At 49.9% G+C, this 24,594-nt stretch overlaps 1 protein-coding gene across 3 annotated transcripts in view; it reads left to right on the plus strand.

Annotated features, from left to right (window-relative positions):
• The first annotated feature begins 12,458 nt into the window (after positions 1-12,458).
• LOC138823641 (sodium- and chloride-dependent glycine transporter 1) overlaps positions 12,459-24,594 on the plus strand; it is a 33,786-nt gene continuing 21,650 nt past the window's right edge. For 2 of the 3 annotated variants that reach the window (XM_070017078.1, XM_070017079.1), the window contains exons 1-2: positions 12,459-12,711; positions 21,220-21,335. In XM_070017078.1, coding sequence (XP_069873179.1) covers positions 21,306-21,335 — 30 coding nt within the window. In that variant the 5' untranslated portion in view covers positions 12,459-12,711; positions 21,220-21,305. Of the gene's footprint in view, positions 12,712-12,807; positions 12,889-21,219; positions 21,336-24,594 lie in introns of those variants that run through there. The other variant, XM_070017076.1, reaches the window with a different exon arrangement.

Genomic DNA, 24,594 nt, shown 5'->3' on the forward strand with positions numbered 1-24,594 from the left:
TTCGATTCCTCAGCACCACATAAGCAGAAAAAGCCAGAAGTGGCGCTGTGGCTCAAGTGGTAGAGTGCTAGCCTTGAGCTGAAGAGCTGAGGGACAGTGCCCAGGCCCAGAGTTCAGGCCCCATAACTGAAAAAAAAAAAAAAGTAGAGGGAGTTAGAAAGCCCACGAAAACAGACTCACAGGCACAAAGAAGACACAAAGGGCTGACTCCCCATGGCCAATGCTAAATGGGTCACCAGGAACCCACCAAGGCAAGGCCCATAAGCTGGCTGTTGCCTTCAGTACACACACCCCCACCCCCCCACCCCCACCCCTTAGATTAGGCCTGGGAGGTAGAGACGCTAGATTCTGAGGGTAAGGAGCTTAGATCCAACGTGACAGCTAATCACTCACACAAGGTCTTTGTCTAGGTCACCAAGCCCTGAGCACCCAACCCCCACTTACCCCCTGTCTCCTCTGTTCTTCCCACCAGGTGGTACTTAATGGACAAATCCCCAATCCAGTAGACCACCAGGCCCACGACCTGGAGTGAGTATAGACTCTTCCAGATCCTTTCATCACCACCTACCAGAATGGTAGGAGACTACTAGGAGGTGAAAGACATCCAGCAGGGTCTAGGATGTCAGTTGGCTCTGGAGGACTGGAGAACTTGAACTTCCCATTAGAATGTCTGAGGAAAGCTCTGTCTGATGCCAGAGAAACATTCTCTTCCCTGAGTTGGGAGGCTTTGTGGGGGACAGTGGTCCCTCTTTCTCTGGACAATCTAATCTATATACAGGACCCCTGAGAGTTATCAAGAGAGAATCAGGACATGTTTTGGAGTAATAAAAAGGCTTTAAGAAGCCCAGCCTCACCCTCAAGCTAGCCTGCGTGGTTGCCATGGAGACACCCCAGTGGCTCCAGAGGCAGCTGCTGGGCTTTGAAGTAGGGATGGCCAAGGCAATGATCCTTACAGCCAGGCGGGTTGGGGTGAGAGGTCAGGGCTATGTGGGAACATTCCTATGTGGGAACAGGGCTGGAGGCTGATGGCCCTGAGTTCTCTACTCCTGCTTTCCTGGCTCACCCCTGACTCCACCACTCCCTGGCTCTCCACAGTCTTCTTCTGCCGCTCCCTGGACAGAGTCAGTGGTTCTAGGGCGAACTGCCAGTGGCACACGTAGGTAGGATCCGCTTGTTCCCTCAAAGGAGGGCTCAGGGAGGTTCTGGTGAGGGGGACAGGTGTGAAGATTTGGTTTCAAAGTTCTGGTGGGGAAGAGTCCACACTCAAGTGTAAGGGTGCAGGTTTGTCTACCCTAAACATGACATGGGGCTTTAGTGGGGCTAAGGAAGTAAGGACCCAAAAGTAAGGGCTCGGGTAGAGATTCAGCTCTAAGGGACTAGGGTAGTCCAGATAAGGGTCTGGGATCTGTACTGGTGTCTACCATTAGTGATGATTTATTACTAAGAACAATTGTTAAAGTACTAGGCTTCACATGAATAACTTTGTGTGTGCTAGTACTGGGGATTGAACTCAAGGCCTAGGTGCTGTTCCTTAGAGTTTTCATTCAAGACTAATACTCTACCACTTGAGCTATAACTTTACTTTTGACATTGGAGATAAGAACCTCACAAACCTTCCTACCTTGTCTGGCTTTGAACTGTAATCTTCATATTTTAACATCCTGAGTACTTAGGATTACAGACCACCAGCACTCAGCAATGAATAACTTTTTAATGTATAAATTCAAAAGGATTTGAAGTTGCCTTTACTTTGTGCTTATTAATTAAAGAAGACTTATGATCAATTACTTTCTGACTCACCTCTTGAGAGGTTGGGTTTTTTTTGAATCTATAAAAAAGGATATAATAATAGGATCTAGCTCATAGTCATTGTGAGGATTAAATGAGAAAAGAAATGTAGTTTTTAACACAGAAAGTACTTGATAAATAATAGCTTTCTAAAAAGTAGGCTTAGAGGCCAGGTGCCAGTGGCTCACACCTATTAATCCTAGCTACTCAGGAGGCTGAGATCTGAGGATCACAGTTTGAAGCCAGCCCAAGCAGGAAAGTTAGTGAGACTCTAATCTTCAATTAACCACCAAAAGGCCAGAAGTAGAGTTGTGGTTCAATTGATACTAGCCTTCAGCACGAAAGATCAGGGAAAGCACTCAGACCCTAAATTTAAACCCCAGGAAAGGCAGACACACACACACACACACACACACACACACACATACACACACACACACACACACACACACACACACACACCAGTAGAAATAAAAGGAGGAGGAGGTGGAGGAGGGAGGAAGGAAGGAAGGAACAAGGGAAGGGAGGGAGGGAGGGAAGGAAGGAAGGAAGGGAAGAGAAGAGATAGGCAGGGTGCCAGTGGCTCATACCTGTAATCCTAGCTACTGAGGAGGCTGAGATCTGAGGATCATGGTTAAAGCCAGCCTGGGCAGGAAAGTCTGTGAGACTTTTTTTTCTCAGTCGTGGGGCTTGAACTCTGGGCTTGGGCACTGTCCCTGCACTCTTCAGCTCAAGGCAAGTGCTCTACCTCTTGAGCCACAGCGCCGCTTCTGGTTTTCTAGTGGTTTATTGGAGATAAGAGTCTCACGGACTTTCCTGCCCAGGCTGGCTTTGAACCGAGTTCCTCAGATCTCAGCCTCCTGAGTAGCTAGAATTACAGGCATGAGCCACTGGCACCCAGCTACTGTGAGACTCTTATTTCCAATAAACCACTCAGAAAACTGGAAGTGGTGCTGTAGCTCAAGAGGTAGAGTGCTAGCCTTGAGCTGAAGAGCTGGGACAGTGCCCAGGCCCAGAGTTCAAGCCCCATGACCAATTAAAGAGAGAGAGAGAGAGAGAGAGAGAGAGAGAGAGAGAGAGAGAGAGAGAGAGAGAGAGAGAGAGAGAGAGAGAGAGAGAGAAAACTAAGCAAGATCACCAGGAATTACATAGAACCAGTGACCAGCCAGCCAGTGTATTCTGTTCAGGACCCAGTGGCTCTTCAGGGCTGGATCTCCTTCTTCCTTAAGGGCTGTATGGGGAGAAGGAAACATTCCACACGGGAGAGAAAGAGAGGATGCTGCCCATCACACTGTCTCCATGCTAAAAGCCTGCAGCTCTCAAGCTCTGTAGTATAAGCAGTAAAATCAATTTGTTCCTTAATTTTGTGTATTTGTTTGTGTCTGTCTGTCTGTCTGTCTGTATGTGGGGGGAGGGGTAAGTATGTCTGTGTATGTATCTTGCTGGGTTTTTTTTTAATTTTAATTTTTATTGTGAAAATACTGTATAGAGTGGTTACAATTACATGGGCAAGATAATGAGTACGTTTCTTATCAAGCATTGTAGCCTCCTCCTTTGTTTCCCCTTCCCATCCCTTCCCATCCCCTCCCTCCCACCCAATCCTCCTCCCCCACCCCCACCATGTGTGTATGTATTTTGTGCTGGTGCTTGGGCTTAAACTCTGGACCTGGGCTCTGACTCTTGACTTTGTCACTCATTCAAGACTTGAGCTCTACCATTTGAGTTATGATTCCACTTCTAGCTTTAGTGGCTAATTGGAGATAAGAGTCTTATAGACTTTTCTACCTGGGAAGCTTCTAACTGGGATGGTCTAATGCGCATATCTGCTTCTACACTCAGGCTGTTGAGATATTTGTTTTGTTCTGAGATATATAAAAGAAATTTGGGGGCTGGGAAGATGGCTCAGTGGTAGAATGCTTGCCTAGCATTCATGAGGCCCTGGGTTCGATTCCTCAGCACCACATAAACAGAAAAGGCTGGATGTGGTACTGTGGCTCAAGTGGCAGAGCGCTAGCCTTGAGCTGAAGAGCTGAGGGACAGCGCCCAGGCCCAGAGTTTAAGTCCCACAACTGACAAAAAGAAAAGAAATTTAGCTTCATAATATATGTAGTTGGAAAGGTAAGTAACATTAACAGTGATTTCACTTAATTGTAGGTTTGGGTTTTGGGGGTTTTTGTTGTTGTTGTTTTTTAACAGGTCCTGGGGCTTGAACACAGGGCTTGGGTGCTGTCCCTGAGCCTCTTTGTGCTCAAGGCTAGCACTGTACCACTTGAGCCACAGTGCCACTACAGGCTTTTTCTGAGTAGTTTATTAGGGATAATAGCCTCAGGGACTTTCTTGCCCAGACTGGCTTTGAAACACAATCCTCAGATCTCAGCTCCCTGAGTATCTAGGATTACAGGTGTGAGCCACCAGTGCCCAGCAGTAGTTTCTTTTCTTTCTGTGATGCAAGAAAGGAGGTTTGAACTCAGGAATGTAGTTTCTTCAAGATCAGTTATAGTATTATGGACTTTTCATATGCTATTACATTAAAATCCATTGGTCTAGATGGGTGTTTTTCAAAAGAAAAACACTATTGATCTGTCTTGCATGTTGTTCTTTTTCTTCCTTCCTTTTTTATTTGTGGGCAGCATTATAACTAGCTCTTTGACCCAGAAATTATTTTGTGACACCATGTATTGGTCATTTGAAAGCTATCAGTCTAGCCGGGCGCTGGTGGCTCACGCCTGTAATCCTAGCTACTCAGGAGGCTGAGATATGAGGATCGCAGTTCAAAAGCCAGCCTGGGCAAGAAAGTCTGTGAGACTCTTATCTCCAATAAACCACTAGAAAACAGGGAAATGGCACTGTGGCTCAAGCGGTAGAGCACTCACCTTGAGCTGAAGAGCTGAGGGAGAACGCCCAAGCCCAGAGTTCAAGCCCCACGACCGACACACATACACATACACACAAAGAAAACTATCAGTTTATTGAGTTATGACAATCTTTCGAATGCTAACACTCATTATATAATAACAAAAAAGTGCATGCATACATGCAATAATGTCATTACCAATCTCATCAAAATCAGCAGATAAACTTTTTCTAATTGTAACTTTTTACTAATTTACAACAAATAATATTATTATTACTTGGTGCTAGTCCTGGAACTTGATCTCAGGACTTGGGTGATGCCCTTGAACTTCTCTGCTCAAGGCTAGAGCTCTACCACTTGAGCCACAGTACCACTTCTAACTTTTTCTGCTTATGTGGTGCTGAGGAATCAAACCCAGGGCCTTATGCATGCAAGGCAAGCACTCCACCACTGAGCCACCTTCCCAGCCCTGGAAAATTTTTTTTGAACTTTCAAATTTACTTGATTCATGTTTGAGAAAAGGTTGGGTATGATGGTATATGCTTGTAATCCCAGAATTTAGGAAGCAAGGCAGGAGGATTGTAAGTTCCAGGTTAGCCTGGACTATAAAGCCAGATTTTGTCTCAAAAGAGAAGGAAGGATAAAGGAAGAAAGGGAAGGAGTGAGTCATATACCCAAGTCTGAATAACTACAACTACAATTCAGTATTTGGTCTTTAAATAAAACTGATGTTGGGCTGGGAAGGTGGCTCAGTGGTAGAGTGCTTGCCTAGCATGCATGATTCCTCACTGCCACATAGAAAAAGCCAGAAATGGCGTTGTGGCTCAAGTGGTAGAGTGCTAGCCTTGAGTAAAAGAAGCTAAGGGACAGTGCCCAGGACCTGAGTTCAAGACCCAGAAATGGCAAAAAAACAAAAACAAAAAATCCCTGATGTTTCGAGAATTCAACTCATGAAACAGTAATGTGTTTTTCCTTGAGCTAAAGCATACTTCCCATTTTATCACACAAAATATTAAAAGGAGTGGATACAGAGTTAGCATAGCTAATAGTTTTGCTGCTTTATCAAGGACATCTTAGAGAGGAACTCTCCTTTTTGTTCTTTTCCCTCTGTTCATTACACAGTGGCAGAGGAGAATACAAAGACTACAACGCACAGAGCCCTGCTTAGATGCCAGCAGTTTTGCTCAGTCACTCATGTCATAATACAAACAACAAGATAAAAATGACAAGCTAATGCTGTTGGCTCAGGCCTGACATATGTAATCCTTCTAATCCTAACTACTCAGGAGGCTGAGACCTGAGGATTAATCACTGTTAATCAGGATGGTGGCCATGGGGGTGGTAAGAGGTGATTAGATCAGTGATAAATTTTTAAAGTACAGCAGTATGATTGGACAAAAGAGAAAAACAAAGAGAACCAAGCAGAGCACTGGTGGCTCATGCCTGTAATCCTAGCTACTCAGTAGGCTGAGATGTGACGATCTTGGTTTGAAGCCATACCTGGTTATCATCAATTAACCAATAAAAAATTAGAAGTGGAGCTGTGGCTCAAGTGGTAGAAGACTAGCCTTAAGTAGCGGAAGAAAAAAAAAAAAAAAAGCTCAGGGACAGTGCCCAGGTTCTCAATTCAAGCCCCCAGGACTGGCAGGAAAAAAAAAAAGCCAAGAGTGAGCACCCAGGCCCTGAATTCAGGCCCTAGTATCCACACAAAAACAACAAGGAAGGAAGGAAGGAAGGAAGGAAGGAAGGAAGGAAGGAAGGAAGGAAGGAAGGAAGGAAGGAAGGAAGGAAGGGGAGAAAGAATGAAAGAAGGGAAAAAGAATGAAAGAAAGAAAGAAGGAAATAAAAATAGATAAAAAGTATTTTTTTGCCTTGTAAGAGTCTTAGTGATCCTGAGGAATCTGCAAACATCTTGAGATCTGATGTTCAAATTAATGAATTACCATTTCATGTTTATTTTAATTTTTTTCTCTTTAAATGACACTTTCTTCTTAGACATCCCTCAAAGGCATGTAAAATACTTTCACAAATATCTCATGGAAAAAAACAAAGACCAACTCCATCTGTAGTACTATTTGCTTTACTTCCTCAAAAACTTACAAGGGGGAGGGGAGAATGGGAACCAAGATGGGCCCATGGGAGTGTATCAGGCCTGTGAAATCATCCATCATTCGGGTCATGGTGAGCACACAGTCCTAGGGCAGCAAAGGCCAGTGGCTCTGGGAACTCAGGGCCCTCCATCACCCCCCAAGTCCCATTAGCTACAGAGCCTCCAGAACACAGACAATAGTCATAGTTTCTCTCTCTCTCCCTCCCTCCCTCCCTTCCTCCTTCTCTCTCTCTCTCTCTCTCTGTCTCTGTCTCTCTCTCACACACACACATATACATACACACACATACACACACACATACACTGCCATGGCTAATCTCATAGGACAGCAGTAATGAGCCTAGCCATTCATATAACATTCACATAATACAATCATACAGCCACATTTATCTACAAAGTACAAGTAGTATTAACCAAAACTTTCTGGTACCCTAAACCAGTTCTCATGATTATTTTATAGTCACAGCTGGAGAATCTCAACAGCCACACACTCATTCATAGTGACATCCGAACTAGCAGTATGGTTCCTATGGAAGACAACTACAGGGCCAAGTGGCCACATACACACACATCCTAAGCCGCCTGTGCATACTATGAGAAGAATAGGAGCTTAGGTTTTGGAGACATGCCAACCTGGGTCCAAGCTCTACTACTGATTAGTTGCATAATGGTTTAACATGCCTAGCCTTAGGTCTAGAAAATGGAGATAATCCCTATCTTATACATTTGATATGATGATGACATAAAATAACCACATGACAGCGACTTGTCTGACCCAATATGACCTAGGGAACCAACTGTGACTGCCATGTATAGCTTCTGTCACCAGAGGGCACCAGGGTTCCAAGGTGTCTGTGGGTGAGGAGTGTTGAAAGAAAATATAACAGAAAGACTAGGATTCCTGAAGGATTTAGGGTTGAGTGTAGACTGAATAGATATAGGTATGTCTGGTGTTAGGAAGCCTCTGGAAACCCTAGCTATCCCCAATATCCTGGGCATGCCAGTATTGCCCATATACCAGGTCCCGTCTGGGACTATTTCACACACAGTAAATCCTTTAATCGCTGCACAATACCAGGACTGGTAGTCACTGTACTCCTCAGGAAAACCATGGAAACCTGTTCCCAATTTCACATTCCTATGAAGCAGAAGACCTGTGATTACAAAGCAAGAAGCCTGGCTTCAGTGCCCAGGCCCGCAACCACCACCTTAACGTCATGGGTTTTCACAATGACTCCCTTACCCCCCTACCTACCCATTCCTGGGGTTCTGCCAGCATTCTCTGACCCTGGCTGTCTTCCCTGGATCTTAGCCAGCCCCAGCTGGCCCTTTCCCCTCTTCCAGCTCCCACCTGTTCCCTGGACCAGACCATGCTAAGAGGCTTATCAGCCTTGTGTGGGGACTAGATAAGGCAGGGCCCCCCACAAGGCTTATCTGGCCCTGCCATCCCAGCTGCTAGGAGTTGCAGGGAGCTGCCAACAGATAGAGCCCCACCCACCTAGGCAGCAGGCCACCATGCCTCACCTCCTCAGGCCCCTGGTATCTTTCCTTGGGGTGTCATCCCTCCCCAGTGATGTCATCATCTGTAGTGACATCATTGCTTTGTCCCTCTTTGCAGTCCAAGAGGACAACTCAGACAGGAGTTGGGGAAGTGGAGTCGGGGAAGAGGCCCATCCAGGCTCCTGGTCAGCAGCTGGAGTGGGATTCTGGAGAGGTGTCACAGGATAATCCCCACGGCAGATAGCTATTTTTGGTATTGGCTCTTCCTCCTCATAGTCACCCCTCTTCCTGTCTTCCCAATCCAAAGAGGCTCTGGATCCATCCGGGGTAGGGGCAGAGGAAGAAACCTACATCCTTCTGCAGGGCAGCTCTAGGGGTTAATTTTAGACCAGATCCAAGATAAGAGCATCAGTAAAGCAAGGCTACTGATGCCAGCACTGTCCCAGCCCATTTCAGTCGCGGCTAGTTCTGAGATCATACCAATTACTGGAAGGATCTTGGTCATGCTGAGCTGCCCCTCCCCCCTCCTGCCCAGTGAATTAGGACACTGATGCCCTGAAAATTGGATATTAGAAGCACTGACTGGTCTAGATGTTTGGCATCCTAAGCATTAGGCCCCTTGAGAGTTGGGCACTAGAGACTCTGGACACTGGCAACTCTGGGTTTTGAGTTCTCCATGGTGTTGGAAACTGGTAGCCTTGGCTTTGGGAATCCTGGACTTCACAATAAACTCAAAGGTATTTAGGAATCTGGGCGATTGTACTGACGATTGCAACAGCTCCCCAGGCAGAGCCAAAGTCATTGTGTCCTGTCTGTCTGGCAGTTTACCGGGGAGGGGGGCGTCTCTGAAGTCCAACCTGGATTAGCTTGTGCTAGGAACACTAAAGGATGAGGCAAGATGGCTGGAAGGACACTTAAAGTCCCAGAGACAACTGTTGGATCTGATACCAATCTAAGCTACTGCCCTGCTTTGGGTTAGGGAAGGGAAAGTGTCAAACACTGACCATTGGGTGCCAAGTTCAAGAAAGGGAGAATCTGAGAAGCAAGCCCAGGCAGGGCATTCCTAACAACGCTTCTGGGCCTCTAAGGCTGGGGCTCCAAGGAAGTGGAGATCAGGCCAGGTTCCAGTTCACCCAGCAAAACCTATCTTCTCATAATTTCTCAGCACCCCTCTAGTCAGGTGCTCTGTCAAAGTGGTTCAAGTTTGGCATTCTTCCTGCTCCCACACCTGACTCTCAGTCTCAACACTGAGGACTTGATCCTGCTGGCTGATGAAGACAAAGGAGGGAACCCAGCCAGCACTAGGAGATCTGATGTTGGGCACAGCTCTCCCAGGAAATAGCACTGTAACTAGAGGCTTCTAAGACAGGCCTCAGCCAACAGTGGGTGGGCCCAGTGGCTGCCTGGCCTCTTGCTGTGCTGGTCCTGGAAGACGCAGGCCAGCTGGAATGTCTGACCCTGTCAGTCCTCCTGTCTATCTTCAGACTTGATCTCCCTTCATTCCCACAGTGGCATAGGCTGACTATATTCTCTCTCCTTGTGGGCCAACTGCCCAAGAGGAAGCTCACAGCCAGGCATAAAGGCCATCACAGCTCCGACCTGGGCTAGGCCCAGACCTGCCTCCCCTGGGACTTCATTCTAATGGGTGGGTGGGGGGGGGACAAAACACAAGCCACTCCAGTTCCTGTCTCATAGAGACAGCTTTTCAATTCAGAATCTTTGAAACAGCCTCTCCTCAAGACTCACTCACTAGGTGGCTACCTGATGCTCTTTATAGGTGAAAGTAGGCAAAACTTATATAGCTATTAACTTGTGTACACTAATCAATTTGTGCTATGTCACTATTAGGCTAGCAAAATCCTCGTGGTCAACTGCTCCAATTTCCCCAAACACTCCAAGGACTATCTTCTCTTTTCCCTACTTTATGAGCTCAAGTCTTAGGCTGCCTCCCTATCCCCACACGAATCTCAAAACTGATGGGGGAGAGGGGGCAGCTCAACTCTGAATACCTTTTCTTTCTTTTCATCCAATCTCCCCAGGCCCTGAGAGCATCCTGCCCCTGCCTCAGTTCACCTGGATTCCTTAGAGTAATTAGAAAGTTCCACTTTCCCTGGGGCATGAAAATTCTCCAAACTTTTGCTGAGTGTTCCCAGAACCTTCCTAGTGCCTTCTAGGCTCACCTCTAGCCCCCCCTTAGAGGGGGGGGGTCTCCTCCTCCCATCCCTCTCTGTCATCCTCTTTTTAATTCCCACTCTCCTTAGAGGCTAGTTCCACTCTGCCTTCCCTGGGAATGGAGCACTTTTTGACAGGGAGGAGGAAGGGAAGAACAGATCAGAAACAATTTCTGGGAGGAATTTAATCCTGGCAGGAAAGATGAGGAGGACTTGGATCCTACCTGCTCAGACCCAGAAGCTGGGCACACATACAAATACACAGGCCTGCTGAAGTATCTACAGTCATTCCTCTGGATGAACCTGCATACACTCACTGTCAGGAGTCACCAGCACAACAGACTGCCCAAACACCCACAACAGGTTCACAGAATATTAACCTGAAAGAGATTGTATTTGATGAGAATCTCAAATGATGGGAATCTGCTTTGTCCTCATAACTCAAGGTTGCTCCCAAGGCTTGGACCACTGACTACCCTTCCCCAGGGGACCTTCCCAAAATTCTCCAGCCTAAAATCTTAATCTATATATGAAAGCCCACTCCTTCACCCCACCCCACTCCAGGTAATAAGCACCTGAATTCCTCCAAGCAGATACAGCTGAGGACTTGCTCAAACTATAGGTTCCCCAAGCCAGGCCTGTGCCCTAAACTCCGGAAACTTTGCACTCTCCAGCAACCTGTGCTGTGACCTTGCCCACAACCATTATCCTTCTTAATTCCCTGCACCCCTGCTCCATTACACCTCATGTCTCCTGACTCTCCTCTGGTCACTAAGGCATCCCTCTTCTACTTCTACTTTCCATTGATCTGGTCTGTTGAGTTCACTTTCTGCTCTTTCTTTATTCTAATACTCTCATGATTAACACTATTGTCCTAACAGTATTGGCTAGGTTTAAGGACAAAGTAAAAAGGGATATAAGTGTCTTTGCAGACCTGATTGTCTCCAACAGCTACTAGGTTATGAGTTCTAAGGCAGTGGAGAGCTGTCTGTGTGAACTGGAGCTGGGGAATAGACAGAGAGGGCACACATTACAGGAGGTGAATGGGCAGGACACCTGTTATCTTGTTCAGGGCCTCTGACTATAAATTAATAAAGTAGAATCTCATTCCTTGATTGGTCTTGTGTAATTTTGACAGGGATGCATCTGCTTCTTCAAGGCTGAGTGTCCCCAGAGGAAAAAATAAGACCATGGTGGTGGACACAATGGCGTCAGCCTCTCCAGCCTAGGGTGTTCCCTGAGTAGATAGATTGTCCCACTCAGGCTGGAACAACAACAGTTCCTGTTAACAGTCCCTTTCCTGGAAAGGTGGCTATCTTCAAATAAGCAAATATGGAGGGCCCATTCCAAATTCCAGGCCCCACTAGCCAGCAAGTGAATAGGTAGGCATTTCCTTAACGAATCCTCTCCATTTCAACAGGCTCCACAAAGCAACTCCTAGCCAAGACTCCTTTAACTGGGTTTGGGGGCCCCTTGTCTGTCTCCCCACTGAGGGACTTAGGAAGCTCACGCTGATGTTTGTAGCATGGGGGCGGGGAGGGGAGTGTACTGGAGAAAGGACTCCCCCAGCTCTCCAATTCCAAGGAGTAGGTCCCAGGCCTTACCCAGCTGGGCCCAGTCTCTAGCGGCGCAGCTCCAAAGGGAACGGAATTTGCTTTTGACTTCTCTCTAGGGGGAACGCAGGCGCAGAAGGCCAGGGGCCCGGGCGGCTAACTTCAACCCCCCCTGCACCCCCCCCTTCATGTGCCCCAGGCCTTTTGGCTTCATTCCAGCCTAGCCCGAAGGGAACTACATCTGCTTCTTTCCAAGGGCCCCAGCTGGAGGGTAGCAAAGGCCTGGGCGGAGAATTGGGGTTACGTCGACGAGCCCCACTCTCAGGGGTTTGTGGGGATCAATCATCTGAAAGCCGGAGCGACTTGTAATTTTATTCCCTGGGAGGAGGAGTCTGGGAGAAGTCGGCACGCGGGAGGGGAAGGGAGAAGGGAGCGGAGGGGAGGGGACGGGGCGGGGGGAGGGAGGGCGGCCAGGGGAGCTGTTCGGGGAGAGGAGGGACTTGGCTGGGTCTTTCCAGCCTTCTTCACTCTTCAAACTTTCACCAAACTCTGAGCCCCCGCCTCCCCGAAACCAAAACACAACAAGCTCTGGAGGAGCGGCGAGCGGCGCGGCGGGGCGGGCGGACTCGCGGCGGCTCCGAGCCTCGGGAGGCTGATGCAACTTTCCCTTTAAGAAAGCCACCTGGGCGCACGGCGGTGCGGACCCGGCACGCCTGGGCCGGGGGCTGCAGCATGGTAAGAGGGGGCTGGGGGGCCGGGGCGCTGCGGTGCTCAGCCCCGCGGCCAGCGCGCGCGTGCGTGTGTCCGTGTCTCTGTGTGTGTGCGGTGTTTGCGATCGCGCATGCATGCGGCATCTGGGGCTGCGAGTGTGGGTGCTCGCACCGGGATGTCTGTCTCGCCGCGGAGGTCGGGGTAGGTGCGCGCGTCTGGGTGTCACCGCTGTCACCGAGGAGCCGAGGCGGGCGGGAATCGGGAGGTGCGGGGACGCGGTGGGGGGGGGGAGAGGGAGAGAAGCGGTGCCGGGAGTGGAGGGGGGTGTGCTGCGTGCCGACGCCGGCTCGGTCGGGGGCGGCGGGAGGTGCGGGGAACGCCGGAACCAGAGCGTGTCGCGGTCTGTCTGGGGCGCCGGTGGGTCTGTGCGTGCGGGGATGAGGGGGCCCCCCGCGGGGCGCCGGGCCGGGCGCCGGGTCCCGCACCCCTCGCGCGGGCTCTGCGTCCCTCCTCCCCGCCGCCGGCCTGGCGGCCGCTGCCTATCTATCTGGCCGCTCCAGCCCGCGGCCTCCCTCATCTGCCCGCCCACTCGCCCGCCGGGTGCCGCGGGTTCCCGCGCGCCCGCGGGTCTCGGGAAGCCGTGGGAAGTCACGGGGCCCTCCGGATCTCTTTGTCCACGGGCTCCCGAGGCCACGGCTTTGGGAAGGGACCGCCAAAGAGGGGATTCTTTGGGGTGTGTGTGTGGGGGGGGGACTATTACCTTGGGGGAGGGGGATAAAAAAATCTGCGCCCTCACCACCGGGAACCTGGTTCCGGGAGCGCCGAGGGCGAGCCCCGGCGGCCGCAGGTGAGACCGGGGGGCCTAGCAGCCCCGCGGCCCCCTCCGCGGCCGGCGCCCCGCACCCGATCGTCTCCGCGGGGCCGCAGACGGCTGCGGGGCCGGGTCGCGCCGGGATGGAGGTGGGGGGGCTTGCCCCGAGCGCCGGGCGGGGCCGCCGCGGCCCGGGGGCGGGGCCGGGGGCGGGGCCCTCGGCACCCCGGTACTTTTCCACCGCAGGGGCCGGGGGCGGGGCCGCCCGCTCCACGCCAGCTGAGAGGCCCACACGTGGTGGCTGATGTAACGCCTGCCCCCCACCCACACACCTCGCACCCCGATTACAGTGGACACGTCCCGCTTCGAGGAACCGGGACGCTCCGGGAGGCACCGCAGATAGCGGAGCGACCGCACCCCTACCCCGCCCGGCCGCCCACCCGCGGCCCGAGCGCTGCCCGCCGGCCGCTACTTAAAGGAGCCGCACCCCCCCCCGGTCGGGCCTGCACCCTGCAGGCCACGCCCTCTCGTTGATCATTCTTAAAGGAGCCGCGCACACAGGTTTTTGACAGCTCCCCTCACAAAGCCCAGTCTGTTTCTTTTTTTTTTTGGTCCAGTCGTGGGGCCTGAACTCTGGGCCTGGGAGCTGTCCCTCAGCTCTTCAGCTCAAGGCTAGCGCTCTACCACTTGAGCCACAGCGCCACTTCCGGCTTTTTTTTTCTTATGTGGTGCTGAGGAATCCAACCCAGGGCCTCGAGCATGCAAGGCAAGTGCTCTACCACTGAGCCACCTTCCCAGCCCCCTCCCAGTCTGTTTTTTATCTGGAAAAACTGCTAGGAGATAAAGAATAGAGGGTTGAGGAGAAGGAGTGGTAAAGGAGAGAGGAACCTAAAAGGTGTCCCTAAAGAGAAGGGGCAATAAAAGATTGGAGAGTACTGGGTGAGGAAAATAGTTCTGGGACCAAGGAGGAACACTGAGCATGCCCATGTTCCCAAGGACCACAGAGAAATCCACACACTTATTCTTGAGGACTGTAGAGATACCAGCGCTGAGGACATGGAAGAAGCACACCTGTGCCCTGGAAGAGCTCTCCAGCTAGTGGGGGAGCCGGACTTGAACACCAACAGACAAGCATGCTGCAATGCTACCTGTGGCTAGCATACTAGAGCACACCGTGTGCTTTAAGGGGTACCACAGAAAGACTGCCAGCAACTGGGAGGACACGGGAAGTCTTGAAGACAATGGCTTTGAGACAGGTTTTGAAGATGTGTAGGTTATATATATAGGTGGAAGTGGGGACAAGTGATCAAAGAAGAAGGACCTGCTGGGAATGCACCTGGGTGATGGTCCCAGGTGGTATCCTGGCTTCAGGCAGAAGGAAGCCTCTCTGTCTCCCACTGCTCCTCCAAACTCTCCATCACAGTGAACCAAGATCATACTTCCTTCTGTATCTTCCCAACAAACTGTGAAGTACTAGCAGTGTGTACACCTGCCTGCTAGTACCCCCAAGCCTGCTAGTCAACTGTAGCTTGCCCTCTCCCCTCCCCAAAACTACAATATCACTCACTTTTTTTTTTGCCAATCCTGGGGCTTGAACTCAGGGGGGCTGGGCTTTGTCCCTGAGCCTCTTTGTGCTGAAGGCTAATGCTCTACCACGTGAGCCACAGCACCACTTCCAGCTTTTTCTGAGTAATTGTCAGAGATAAGAGTCTCATGGACCTTACTGCCTGGGCTGGCTTCTTACCACAATCCTCAGATCTCAGCCATCTGAGAAGCTAGGATTATAGTCCTGAGCCACCATCACCCAGCTCAACCACATTCTTTTTTGGGGGGGGGGGGGGTGGGGAGGGTCTGGTCCTGGAGCCTGAACTCTGGGCCTGGGCACTGTGCCTCCAGGCTCTTCAGCTCAAGGCTAGCACTCTACCACTTGAGCCACAGCACCACTTCCGGCTTTTTTCTTTTTGCTTATGTGTGGTACTGAGGAATCGAACCCAGGGCCTCAGGCATTCAAGGCAAGCACTCTACCACTGAGCCACCTTCCCAGCCCCAGCTCAGCCACATTCTTGTGTCTGAGATTGCTACCAGCTTCTTCCCATTTCACTAACAAAGCTTGCCCTTTTCTAGTATCCTATGTATTATCAAGTCCTACTGTGCTGCCTTCTAAATTTCTCTCAGATCTGTGCTCCTTCTCTTGGCCAACATTATCTTCCAAGCCCCCTTCTCCTCTGGCCTGACCCATTCTCAGTTTATTTCTTCTTTACTACTCTCACCTTCCGGTCCTTTCTCCACACTGTGAATAGGATGATCCTGTCCTGCCTTTTTTTTTTTTTTTTTTTTTCTTTCTTTCTTTCACAGTTCTGTTTAGAAGAGGGACCTCCTTATGTTGTTCAGGCTGATCTCAAGCTTGTGGACTCAGGTTATTCTGCCACCTCAGATTCCCTCTTAACTGGACTGCAGGCCCACACTACCTTACTTAAGGAGGGATGCTTTCAAAAAATATTTCTGTTAATCCATTCTCCAAGTTAATCATCTGCTTAAAAGCCTTTAATAGCCACTATTGCCATTAGAATAAAGACCAAGGGCTGGGAAGGTGACTCAGTGGTAGAGCGCTTGCCTTGCATGCCTGAGGCCCTGGGTTTGATTCCTCAGCACCACATAAGAAAAAAGAAAAAAGCCGGAAGTGGTGCTGTGGCTCAAGTGGTAGTGCCTTGAGCTGAAGAGCTGAGGGACAGCGCCCAGGCCCAGAGTTCAGGCCCCACAACGGGACACCCTTCCCCCTCCTCCCCCCCAAAAAAAAGAATAAAGACCAAAATCCAGAGCCTACAGGCCCTCCTTGTTATGGGTCTGCCTTCAACTTTCTCCTGGGCTACCTGAGCCTTCCTTTGGATTATTTTGACTTCCTGAATGGCCCCTTCTCTTCCTTACTATTGTCACTTTGCGGAATTATCTTCTTCTGATTCTTAAACACCACTTCTAGGACTTTCAACCCTGCTGTAGAGCATATAAAGAGATCTCCTTTATACTATTTATCTCAGTCTGTAATTATTTGGTTTGACTCATCGATCTTACTCTTTTCCTCTCAGTTTATGGGCAGGTCTAGAGAGGGCAGAGACCTTTGAGTACTCGGTGACCTTTGAGTACTTGGTACAGATCTGGCCCAGACCAGACCTGTAATAAGTATTTGTGGAATAAATGAATCTAGTTGTAGGCAGCCTGCTAAGCAAGTTAGGTCATATATCCTTTTGGCTGTGGTGGACTATCAAGAAGACTCTTAAGTCTTTGAAAAGGTTAATGGTGTGGAAAGGAGAAAAATGTGGAGTCAAAAAATAGGCAGAAGCCAGGTGCCGGTGGCTCACGCCTGTAATCCTAGCTACTCAGGAGGCTGAGATCTGAGGATCGAGGTTCAAAGCCAGCCTGGGCAGGAAAGTCCATGAGACTCTTTTTTTTTTTTTTTTTTTTGTCGGTCGTGGGGCTTGAACTCTGGGCCTGGGCGCTGTCCCTCAGCTCTTCAGCTCAAGGCAAGCACTCTACCACTTGAGCTACAGTGCCACTTCCGGTTTTCAGGTGGTTTATTGGAGATAGGAGTCTCATGGTCTCTCCTGCCGGGGCTGGCTTTGAACCGCGATCCTCAGATCTCAGCCTCCTAAGTAGCTAGGATTACAGGCGTGAGCCACCAGTGCCCGGCCTCCATGAGACTCTTATCTCCAATAAACTACTAGAAAATCGGAAGTGGCGCTGTAGCTCAAGTGGTAGAGCACTCACCTTGAGCTGAAGAGCGCAGGGACAGCGCCCAAGCCCAGAGTTCAAGCCCCGCAACCAACCAAAAAAAATAAAATAAAATTAGGCAGAGGGCTGGGAATGTGGCTTAGTGGTAGAGTGCTTGCCTAGTATTCATGAAGCCCTGCATTCGATGCCTCAGTACCACATAAACGGAAACGCTGGAAGTGGCAATGTGACTTAAATGGTAGAGTGCTAGCCTTGAGCAAAAGAAGCTCAGGGACAGTGCCTAGACCTTGAATTCAAGCCCCAGGACTGAAGAGGGAGAGAGAGAGAGAGAGAGAGAAACCTCAGGGTTTATGAGAAAATTACTCTTAGCTCCATCTTCCAGATAGAGAAAAATCACATTCAAAGAGATTAGGCATTGCTTTAGAATCATGTGCTTAGTGGGGCTGGGAAGGTGGTTCAGTGGTAGAGCGCTTGCCTTGCATGCCTGAGGCCCTGGGTTCGATTCCTCAGCACCACATAAGCAAAAAGAAAAAAGCCGGAAGTGGTGCTGTGGCTCAAGTGGTAGAGCACTAGCCTTGAGCTGAAGAGCTGAGGGACAGCGCCCAGGCCCAGAGTTCAGGCCCCATGACCGGACCCCCAAAAAAAAAAAAAAAAAAAAGAATCATGTGCTTAGTGAGTAGCAGAGTCAGAACCCAGCCTAAGTCTATCAGATCCCATAGCCTGAGGACTTCATATATGCTGAACTGACCTGCTGCTTGTAAATGGTGGCCTATCTATGGGTTGGGACAGGCCCAAAGCCTGGATATTATGAGCCTCTGATACTTAGAAGAGGGTCTGGCATAGTGTTGTGGGCTTTTTCTGTTTTTGTGCTGGGGATTCAACCCAGCATATTAAGCTAATGCTCTATCACTGAGCTATACCCCTACCACTCAACTGGCACTTTTTATTTTAAAAAAATTATTTATTGAGATTGATTACATAAATTTCACAATACTGTGGGAAAGTGATACTTAGCTAAGTCACACATTTTAACCTTCACAAGGTGAATTATCAATATCATGGTCTATAAAATTTGTGAACTCTACAAACCTTCACAACACAACTATTTCTTCCAAATCAGGTGATATGTACATTTCTTTCCTTTAACTTGGTGTAAGCAGTTCCCTCTTTCCCTCTCATTCCCTCCCTCCCATCGCTGCCCTTGAGTTGCTTAGTTCACTTTCGTCAATGTCCAGTACAGCTAATGGACCCCTCTGCTGTATTTTTATCACCTGTTTCCTTCTGATTCTGTCAACTGGCACTTTTTGATTGGATAGATAGGGCCGTTACACAGAAAGGCAGGAGAAGCAGCAGAGAGTTAAACCAACTCATTCTCCTGGTCTAGTCACTAAGTGTTCTTGCTCTAGTAATCCATAAACCACCTAAAGGCAGCTAGCTCTGAGGATCTAGCTGAGAACAGATTCTGGTGACTGCCTGATTATAATGGCTTGAGTCAGAGATGTCAGAGATGAAACTTGCTCAGTGCTTCCAGGCTAGGCATTTGGCCTCGGTTGGTTTTTCCACTTGGAAGCTAGATGAGGAACTCTGAAATGACCTGAGTGAGAACACTATGTAGCTTCAGTCCCAGGACACTGTCCTCAATTTACTCACCTGACTAAAGGGAATAATAATTTCCAGCCCCTGAGGTGGCTCTTAATAACACCATCTGCTGTTATTACTACCATCATTGTCATTATTACTCCTTCAATGACAGGTTTAGGGAAGTCTGATGGAGAGTGTACTGCTAGGGAGGGGCCACAGGCAGTGCCAGGAGTGAGAAGGACGAGGATACAATCCCTTTCTGAAGGACATAGCTTCCTTCTGTAACTAACTGCTGCCAGAAGACCAAAGATATGAACAGAATCTTGTTGGGAGAAGACACTGAGGGGCAGAGGCAAAAGGAAATGGTGCTCTTCCTTTCCCATCTACCATCTGGTAGTGAGACCACTACCAAGATGCAGATTTTCACAAGGACTCTTACAGGGAAGACTGCCATTTTTGAGGTTGAACCCTTGGGTACCATGGAAAATTTAAGGCTGGGCACTGGTGGCTCATACTTGTAATCCTTGCTACTTAGGAGGCTGAGATATGAGAATCGTTGTTCAAAGCCAGCCTGGGCAGGAAAGTTGGTGAGACTTTTATCTCCAATTAACCACCAGAAAACCATAAGTGGCACTGTGGCTCAAGTGGTAGAGCACTGGCCTTGAGCTGAAGAGCTGAGGGACAGCGCCCAGGCCCAGAGCTCAAGCCCCATGACTGACCAAAAAAAAAAAAATAATAATAATTAATAAAAGAAAGGAAGGAAAGAAGAAAAGAGATGAAGGAAGAAGAGAGAGAAGGAAGGAGGAAAAAGTGGTTCACATAGTTCTTCACTTACTTGTTTTGAAGAGACAAGTCCTGCAAGAGATCAGATGATTCAAGGCAAAGGGTTTAATGAAGTCAAGGGCTTATTTGCAAAGGTAGTTTCCTTGCTTCTCCCTTATCCTTCCAGGGATTTCCTGTGGGTGAGAGGTGGTAACTTTCCTAGGTAACTTGGGTGAGGCTGAGTGACCCGGAAGAGCTGTGGCAGTGAAGTTTGCTCAGGGAAGGTCTCAGAAGCACAGCCAAATCAACCTTAGGGTCAGGCACTGTGGAGTTTGAACTTCTTCATCTTTCTGACCCAAGACTATCCTTTCATGAAAGAGTTAAGGCTCTCTGAAGGTTGATTTTTCTCCTAAGGCCTGTCAGAAATGATTCCTTTTTGGGGGCTGGGAAGGTGGCTCAGTGGTAGAGCGCTTGCCTTGCATGCCTGAGGCCCTGGGTTCGATTCCTCAGCACCACATAAGCAAAAAGCCGGAAGTGGCGCTGTGGCTCAAGTGGTAGAGTGCTAGCCTTGAGCTGAAGCGCTGAGGGACAGCGCCCAGGCCCAGAGTTCAGGCCCCATGACCGGACCCCCCCCCCAAAAAAAAAGAAAAGAAATGATTCCTTTTTCATCTCTATTATTAAACCTATGAGCTTTGCCACATGACTTGATCCTATCATTTATCTGCACACCTTTCCATCTCATCTGGCCCTGAGGGCTCTTCGATGTTTTCCTAGGAGAGCCTATGCTAAACCAGACCTGAATTCCAGGCCCCTGTCCCACTGGTTCCCCTTCATTTCAACCATTTCAACTATCTTACTAGCTCCAGCACAGTGTTGGGTGCTAGGCCCAGAAGAATAAAAGAAAGCCAGTCCCAAGCCCTCAGGGAACTGGCTTGTGGTTGATGGACTTCTAGGCAAATATGTCTATATGAGATGGTAAGGGCACAGGTTGAAGTCTGCATGATCCAGAAAGGAGGAAGCAATTTGTTCATTCTGGCAGTGGAGTGCTAGGACAAGCTACAGAGCGAAGAAGACATATAGGCCACAGGTTTAAAGGACTTGCAGAATTTCACCTGGTGAGCCTGGTGTAAAACCAGGAAGGCAAGAAGATTTGGCTACACCTGGTGAGTCTGGCATGTGCAGAGCAGCAGAATGGCACCAGAATGGGGCAAGACCATCGTGGCTGGTTGGGCTGAAGTTGGGGAGCATGTGCTGATCCAAGCTGACTCCCCTCCTGGGCAAAGGCTGTGGCCATTCACACAGACGATGAAGGACTTGGACTCTGTCCCAGTTCTGTGTTCATTTTCTGTCTTTTATAGGATTGGGCATCTGGAGAGTCAAAAATAGACCTTTGCCCATTGGGACAGGAAGCCTGGAGAATAAAAGACCCAGGAGAGGGGTTGGGGGAAGAACTTGGAAGGGGCTGGTCCCCCAGGGTCATCAGAATTGAGCAGGATGCAAAATGGCCAGGCTGAAGGAGGAGGGGGGAGGGGGACACAAAGACCTCCTAGCTCGTAGTGTGGGGCTCTGTACTACCTGTTCTGGAGAGTTCTGAGGGCCACTCCTAGCCTGCCTGGGCCTAGGTCTCACCTTACTTTCTATTCTCTCTACAGCTCTTGAGGTCCGTTGTCTGAAAGGCACTGGAAGCAGAGCCTGTGAGTGTGATCCAGGTCTCCAGAGCCCCCCACCCACTGCCACCATGGTAGGAAAAGGTGCCAAAGGGATGTTGGTGAGTACAAGGGCCAGGATGATGGAGGTAAAGGGCACACACAGCCCTACATGACATCCTACCAATTACTTGCTATGGCACAAGGGAGGGTATAGGAGGCTCTATTAGACCAGGGCTGGCACTGCCAGGGCTCCCAATTACCAGGGCTCTCCCAAATCCCAGGCAGGCAGCCCCTCACCCAGCAAGTGAGACAGCACCAAACTCCAGGCTCACAGCTGGGCAGGTTCCACCAGAAACCCTGCTAAGTCTTGCTGCAAAGGGGGCAGGAAGGCACTCTGCCTATCCTGGTGATAGGTGCTCTGGAGAGGACACAGCTCCTCTTGTTAGGAGGAGAGGAGAACAGCCAGGACTGTGCCATGGCTGTACCTGGGCAGCTCCTGCCCACCCAGTGCTGTGCCTTAGGGCACATTCAAGTATGTGCTCATCAGGGATTCTCTGACACTGGTTTTTCTCTACTTCTCTGGTGCTTTCTCATGCAAATTTCATTAAAAAAAACACTTTTGGGGAGCTGGGATGGTGGCTCAGTGGTAGAGTGCTGGCCTTACATGCATGAGGCCCTGGGTTCGATTCCTCAGCATCACAGAAGCAGAAAAAAGCTGGAAGTGGTGCTGTGGCTCAAGTGGTAGAGCGCTAGCCTTGAGCTGAAGAGCTGAGGGACAGTGCCCAGTGAAGAGCTGAGGGACAGTGCCCAGTGAAGAGCTGAGGGACAGCACCCAGGTCCAGAGTTCAGGCCCATGACCGACCAAAAAACAAAAATAAAAAACAAGAAAACCAACTTTTTGTTAGAATTTTCTTCTGAAATCTCCTCAATAATCTTCCTCCCCTTCTCCAAGCCACGGCCCCTCCTTTGTCCTCTACTTCAGAGCATAGGAGTGGTGGTGGGAAGGCCCTTCAAGAAACAAGAGCCTGGGGAATGGTCTTGAAGGAGCAAGACTCATTGATGGATGGAGCAGGTTGGCACCGGAAGCAGGAAGCAAGAGAAAGAAGCCAGAGCCTATCCTGAGGGCTATGGTTGTATTTTTTGTCTTAGAATCTTGCCTCAGGGACAAGCCAGACTGGACAGCTGTCAGGGGAGGAAGCCAGTGACCGAGGACAGCCCTCCCTCAACAGCTCCCTCCCCATCAATGCCTTCTGTTGCTTCCCTCATTTAATTAAAGACTAGTTGGCCTGGGGTCTCTGTTAAGCCTTCTCTTAGCTAACCTAGTCTCTCACCAAAAATTTCTGGGATTTAGAGAACGTGGTTCAGAGGAATGGTTTGGGGAAAGGTATGGGGTGATTCTGCTTCTGTCCAATCCTATTCTGAATCTCTAGCATCCAGCTCTTCAAGGAGTCTGAATAAACCAGACTTCTGAAAGGATTTTTTGTTAGTGGTGGTGGTAGAGGTGGTTGTAGGGCTTGAACTTGGGGCCTGGGCGCTGCCCAAGCTCTTCTGCTCAAGGCTAGCAATCTACCACTTTGAGCCACAGGGCCACTTCCAGTTTTCTGGTGGTTGATTGGAGATAACTGCCTCCTGGACTTTCTTGCCTGGGCTGGCTTCAAACCGTGATCCTTAGATCTCAGCCTCCTGAGTTGCTAGGGTTACAGGCTGAACCACTGGTGCCCAGCTGAAAGGATTCTTGAGCCAGTCTAGAATCAGTTGAGATGCTCAGGTTAGGCACAGATGGAGAGTTTATGATATTAACTCTTGCTGGGAGGTAGATCTTGTGTTAGAACCTAAGCAGGACCTCACCTTTTCCCTGGGAAATCTCAGCCCTCCCCTCTCCTTTCCTTGAGACACTAAGCCCTGTGAGCCCCTTCAAGAACTCCATGGTTCTTCTCTGGAGTGACCCTGGCAGGGCTGGCAGGCAGGAGAGCTGGTGAGCACAAGAATTGGGGTACCCATGTGGGCAGCTCAGAGAGCCTGAGTTACTAGGTCCCAGCTGAGCTTCCTGGACCGGTGCTATGCCTTCCAGCCGCCCGTGGGAGGGAATGCTGTCTTGGGACTCCCGTTCCCAGCACCAGGATGGCCTAAAGATAGCTGGGGCTTGCCCTCTGCCCTTTGCCTTCTACCCACTGCTGTGTTTGAAGCTCATAGCATCTGTCCCATGGGTACCCCCGGTGGTTACTCAGAGATTTCTATTCCTGCTTCTTGTTCAGCTTTGCTGATGACCTTGGGCTACTCTATTCTTGGGTCCCAGTTTGGAACTGAAGCAGCTCCATTCAGAGCTTGTCTCTAGGATACAGCCAGTCCCTGCCAAGACCCATCCCTGCTTACTAACATGGAGCTAAGTCAGCACTTGCTAGGTGTTTGTGTCTTCCTAAGGCCCAGTGGCTGAGGAAGTTCCTTCCAAATGCTACATCACTAGATGCCCTCCTAGGTCAGAAGAGAGGATGATGAAGACGTGTCTGTGAGCTGATGATGCCGAGAACTTCCTGGTTTTCTGTGGCTTCTATTACACTGTTTGTTTCCTGTTATCAAAGAGTTGGACAACTAGCCTCTACCTTGAGGTCCTCACTTCCACTGCCCTTGACCTCTGGTTTCAGGTCTCTTCAGTATCATCACAGGAGCTTCTTCTGGGCTCTCAGGCAGGTGCCCTAGAGAGGAGCCAGCCATTTCCCAGCACGTGCCCAGGCCCACATGCTTGTTGCACGTGTCTCTACCCCCACTCCCAGCCCAGATGGTCTCTGCCAGGCCAGCTCAGCTGCCTCCCTCACGCCTCAGTGGATCTTAGGACAGGGCCTTGCGAGGACCCAGCTGGCCAGGGTACCTCCAAGCTGGGAGCAGCTGGGATGCTCGGGGGCACCGAGGGTGGGTGGGATGGTCCTTCCATGGAGGCCCAGGGCCTCTGTACACGTGTAGGGCAGGGCTGTCTGGGTCTCAAAGGACAGGAGCTGGAGGAGGGGAGCACAGGAGAGTAGGCAGAAGTCTTGACTGGCTTAGTTTTAACCCTACCAACTCACACCAAGCTCCCAGGCTGGCCATTTCAGTCTCTTCCCCTGGCCTGAGCCAGGTTGGCTTCTTCCCATGTCTTTGAACATTTTGATTGAGTCATCCAGATACCAGGACGGTGGGTGTCAGAGCTTCTAAGTCCCAGAAGACTCTGCAAACACCAGCAGCCACCTGGGCCTGCCCCACCCTTCTGCTTTGACTTGAGGATTTGGAGACCTCTTGTCTGCAGCATTCATCACAGGGCCTAGAACACAGTGAGTGCTCGTGCATCCAGTCCAGTCTTGGCATGTAGCAAGTGCTCAGCTAGTATAGGCTTGGCATATGTTGGGA

The sequence above is a fragment of the Dipodomys merriami genome, unplaced genomic scaffold (assembly GCF_024711535.1).
Source record: "Dipodomys merriami isolate MVZ:Mamm:240054 unplaced genomic scaffold, mDipMer1.0.p SCAF_121, whole genome shotgun sequence".
Classification (NCBI taxonomy): Eukaryota; Metazoa; Chordata; class Mammalia; order Rodentia; family Heteromyidae; genus Dipodomys; species Dipodomys merriami.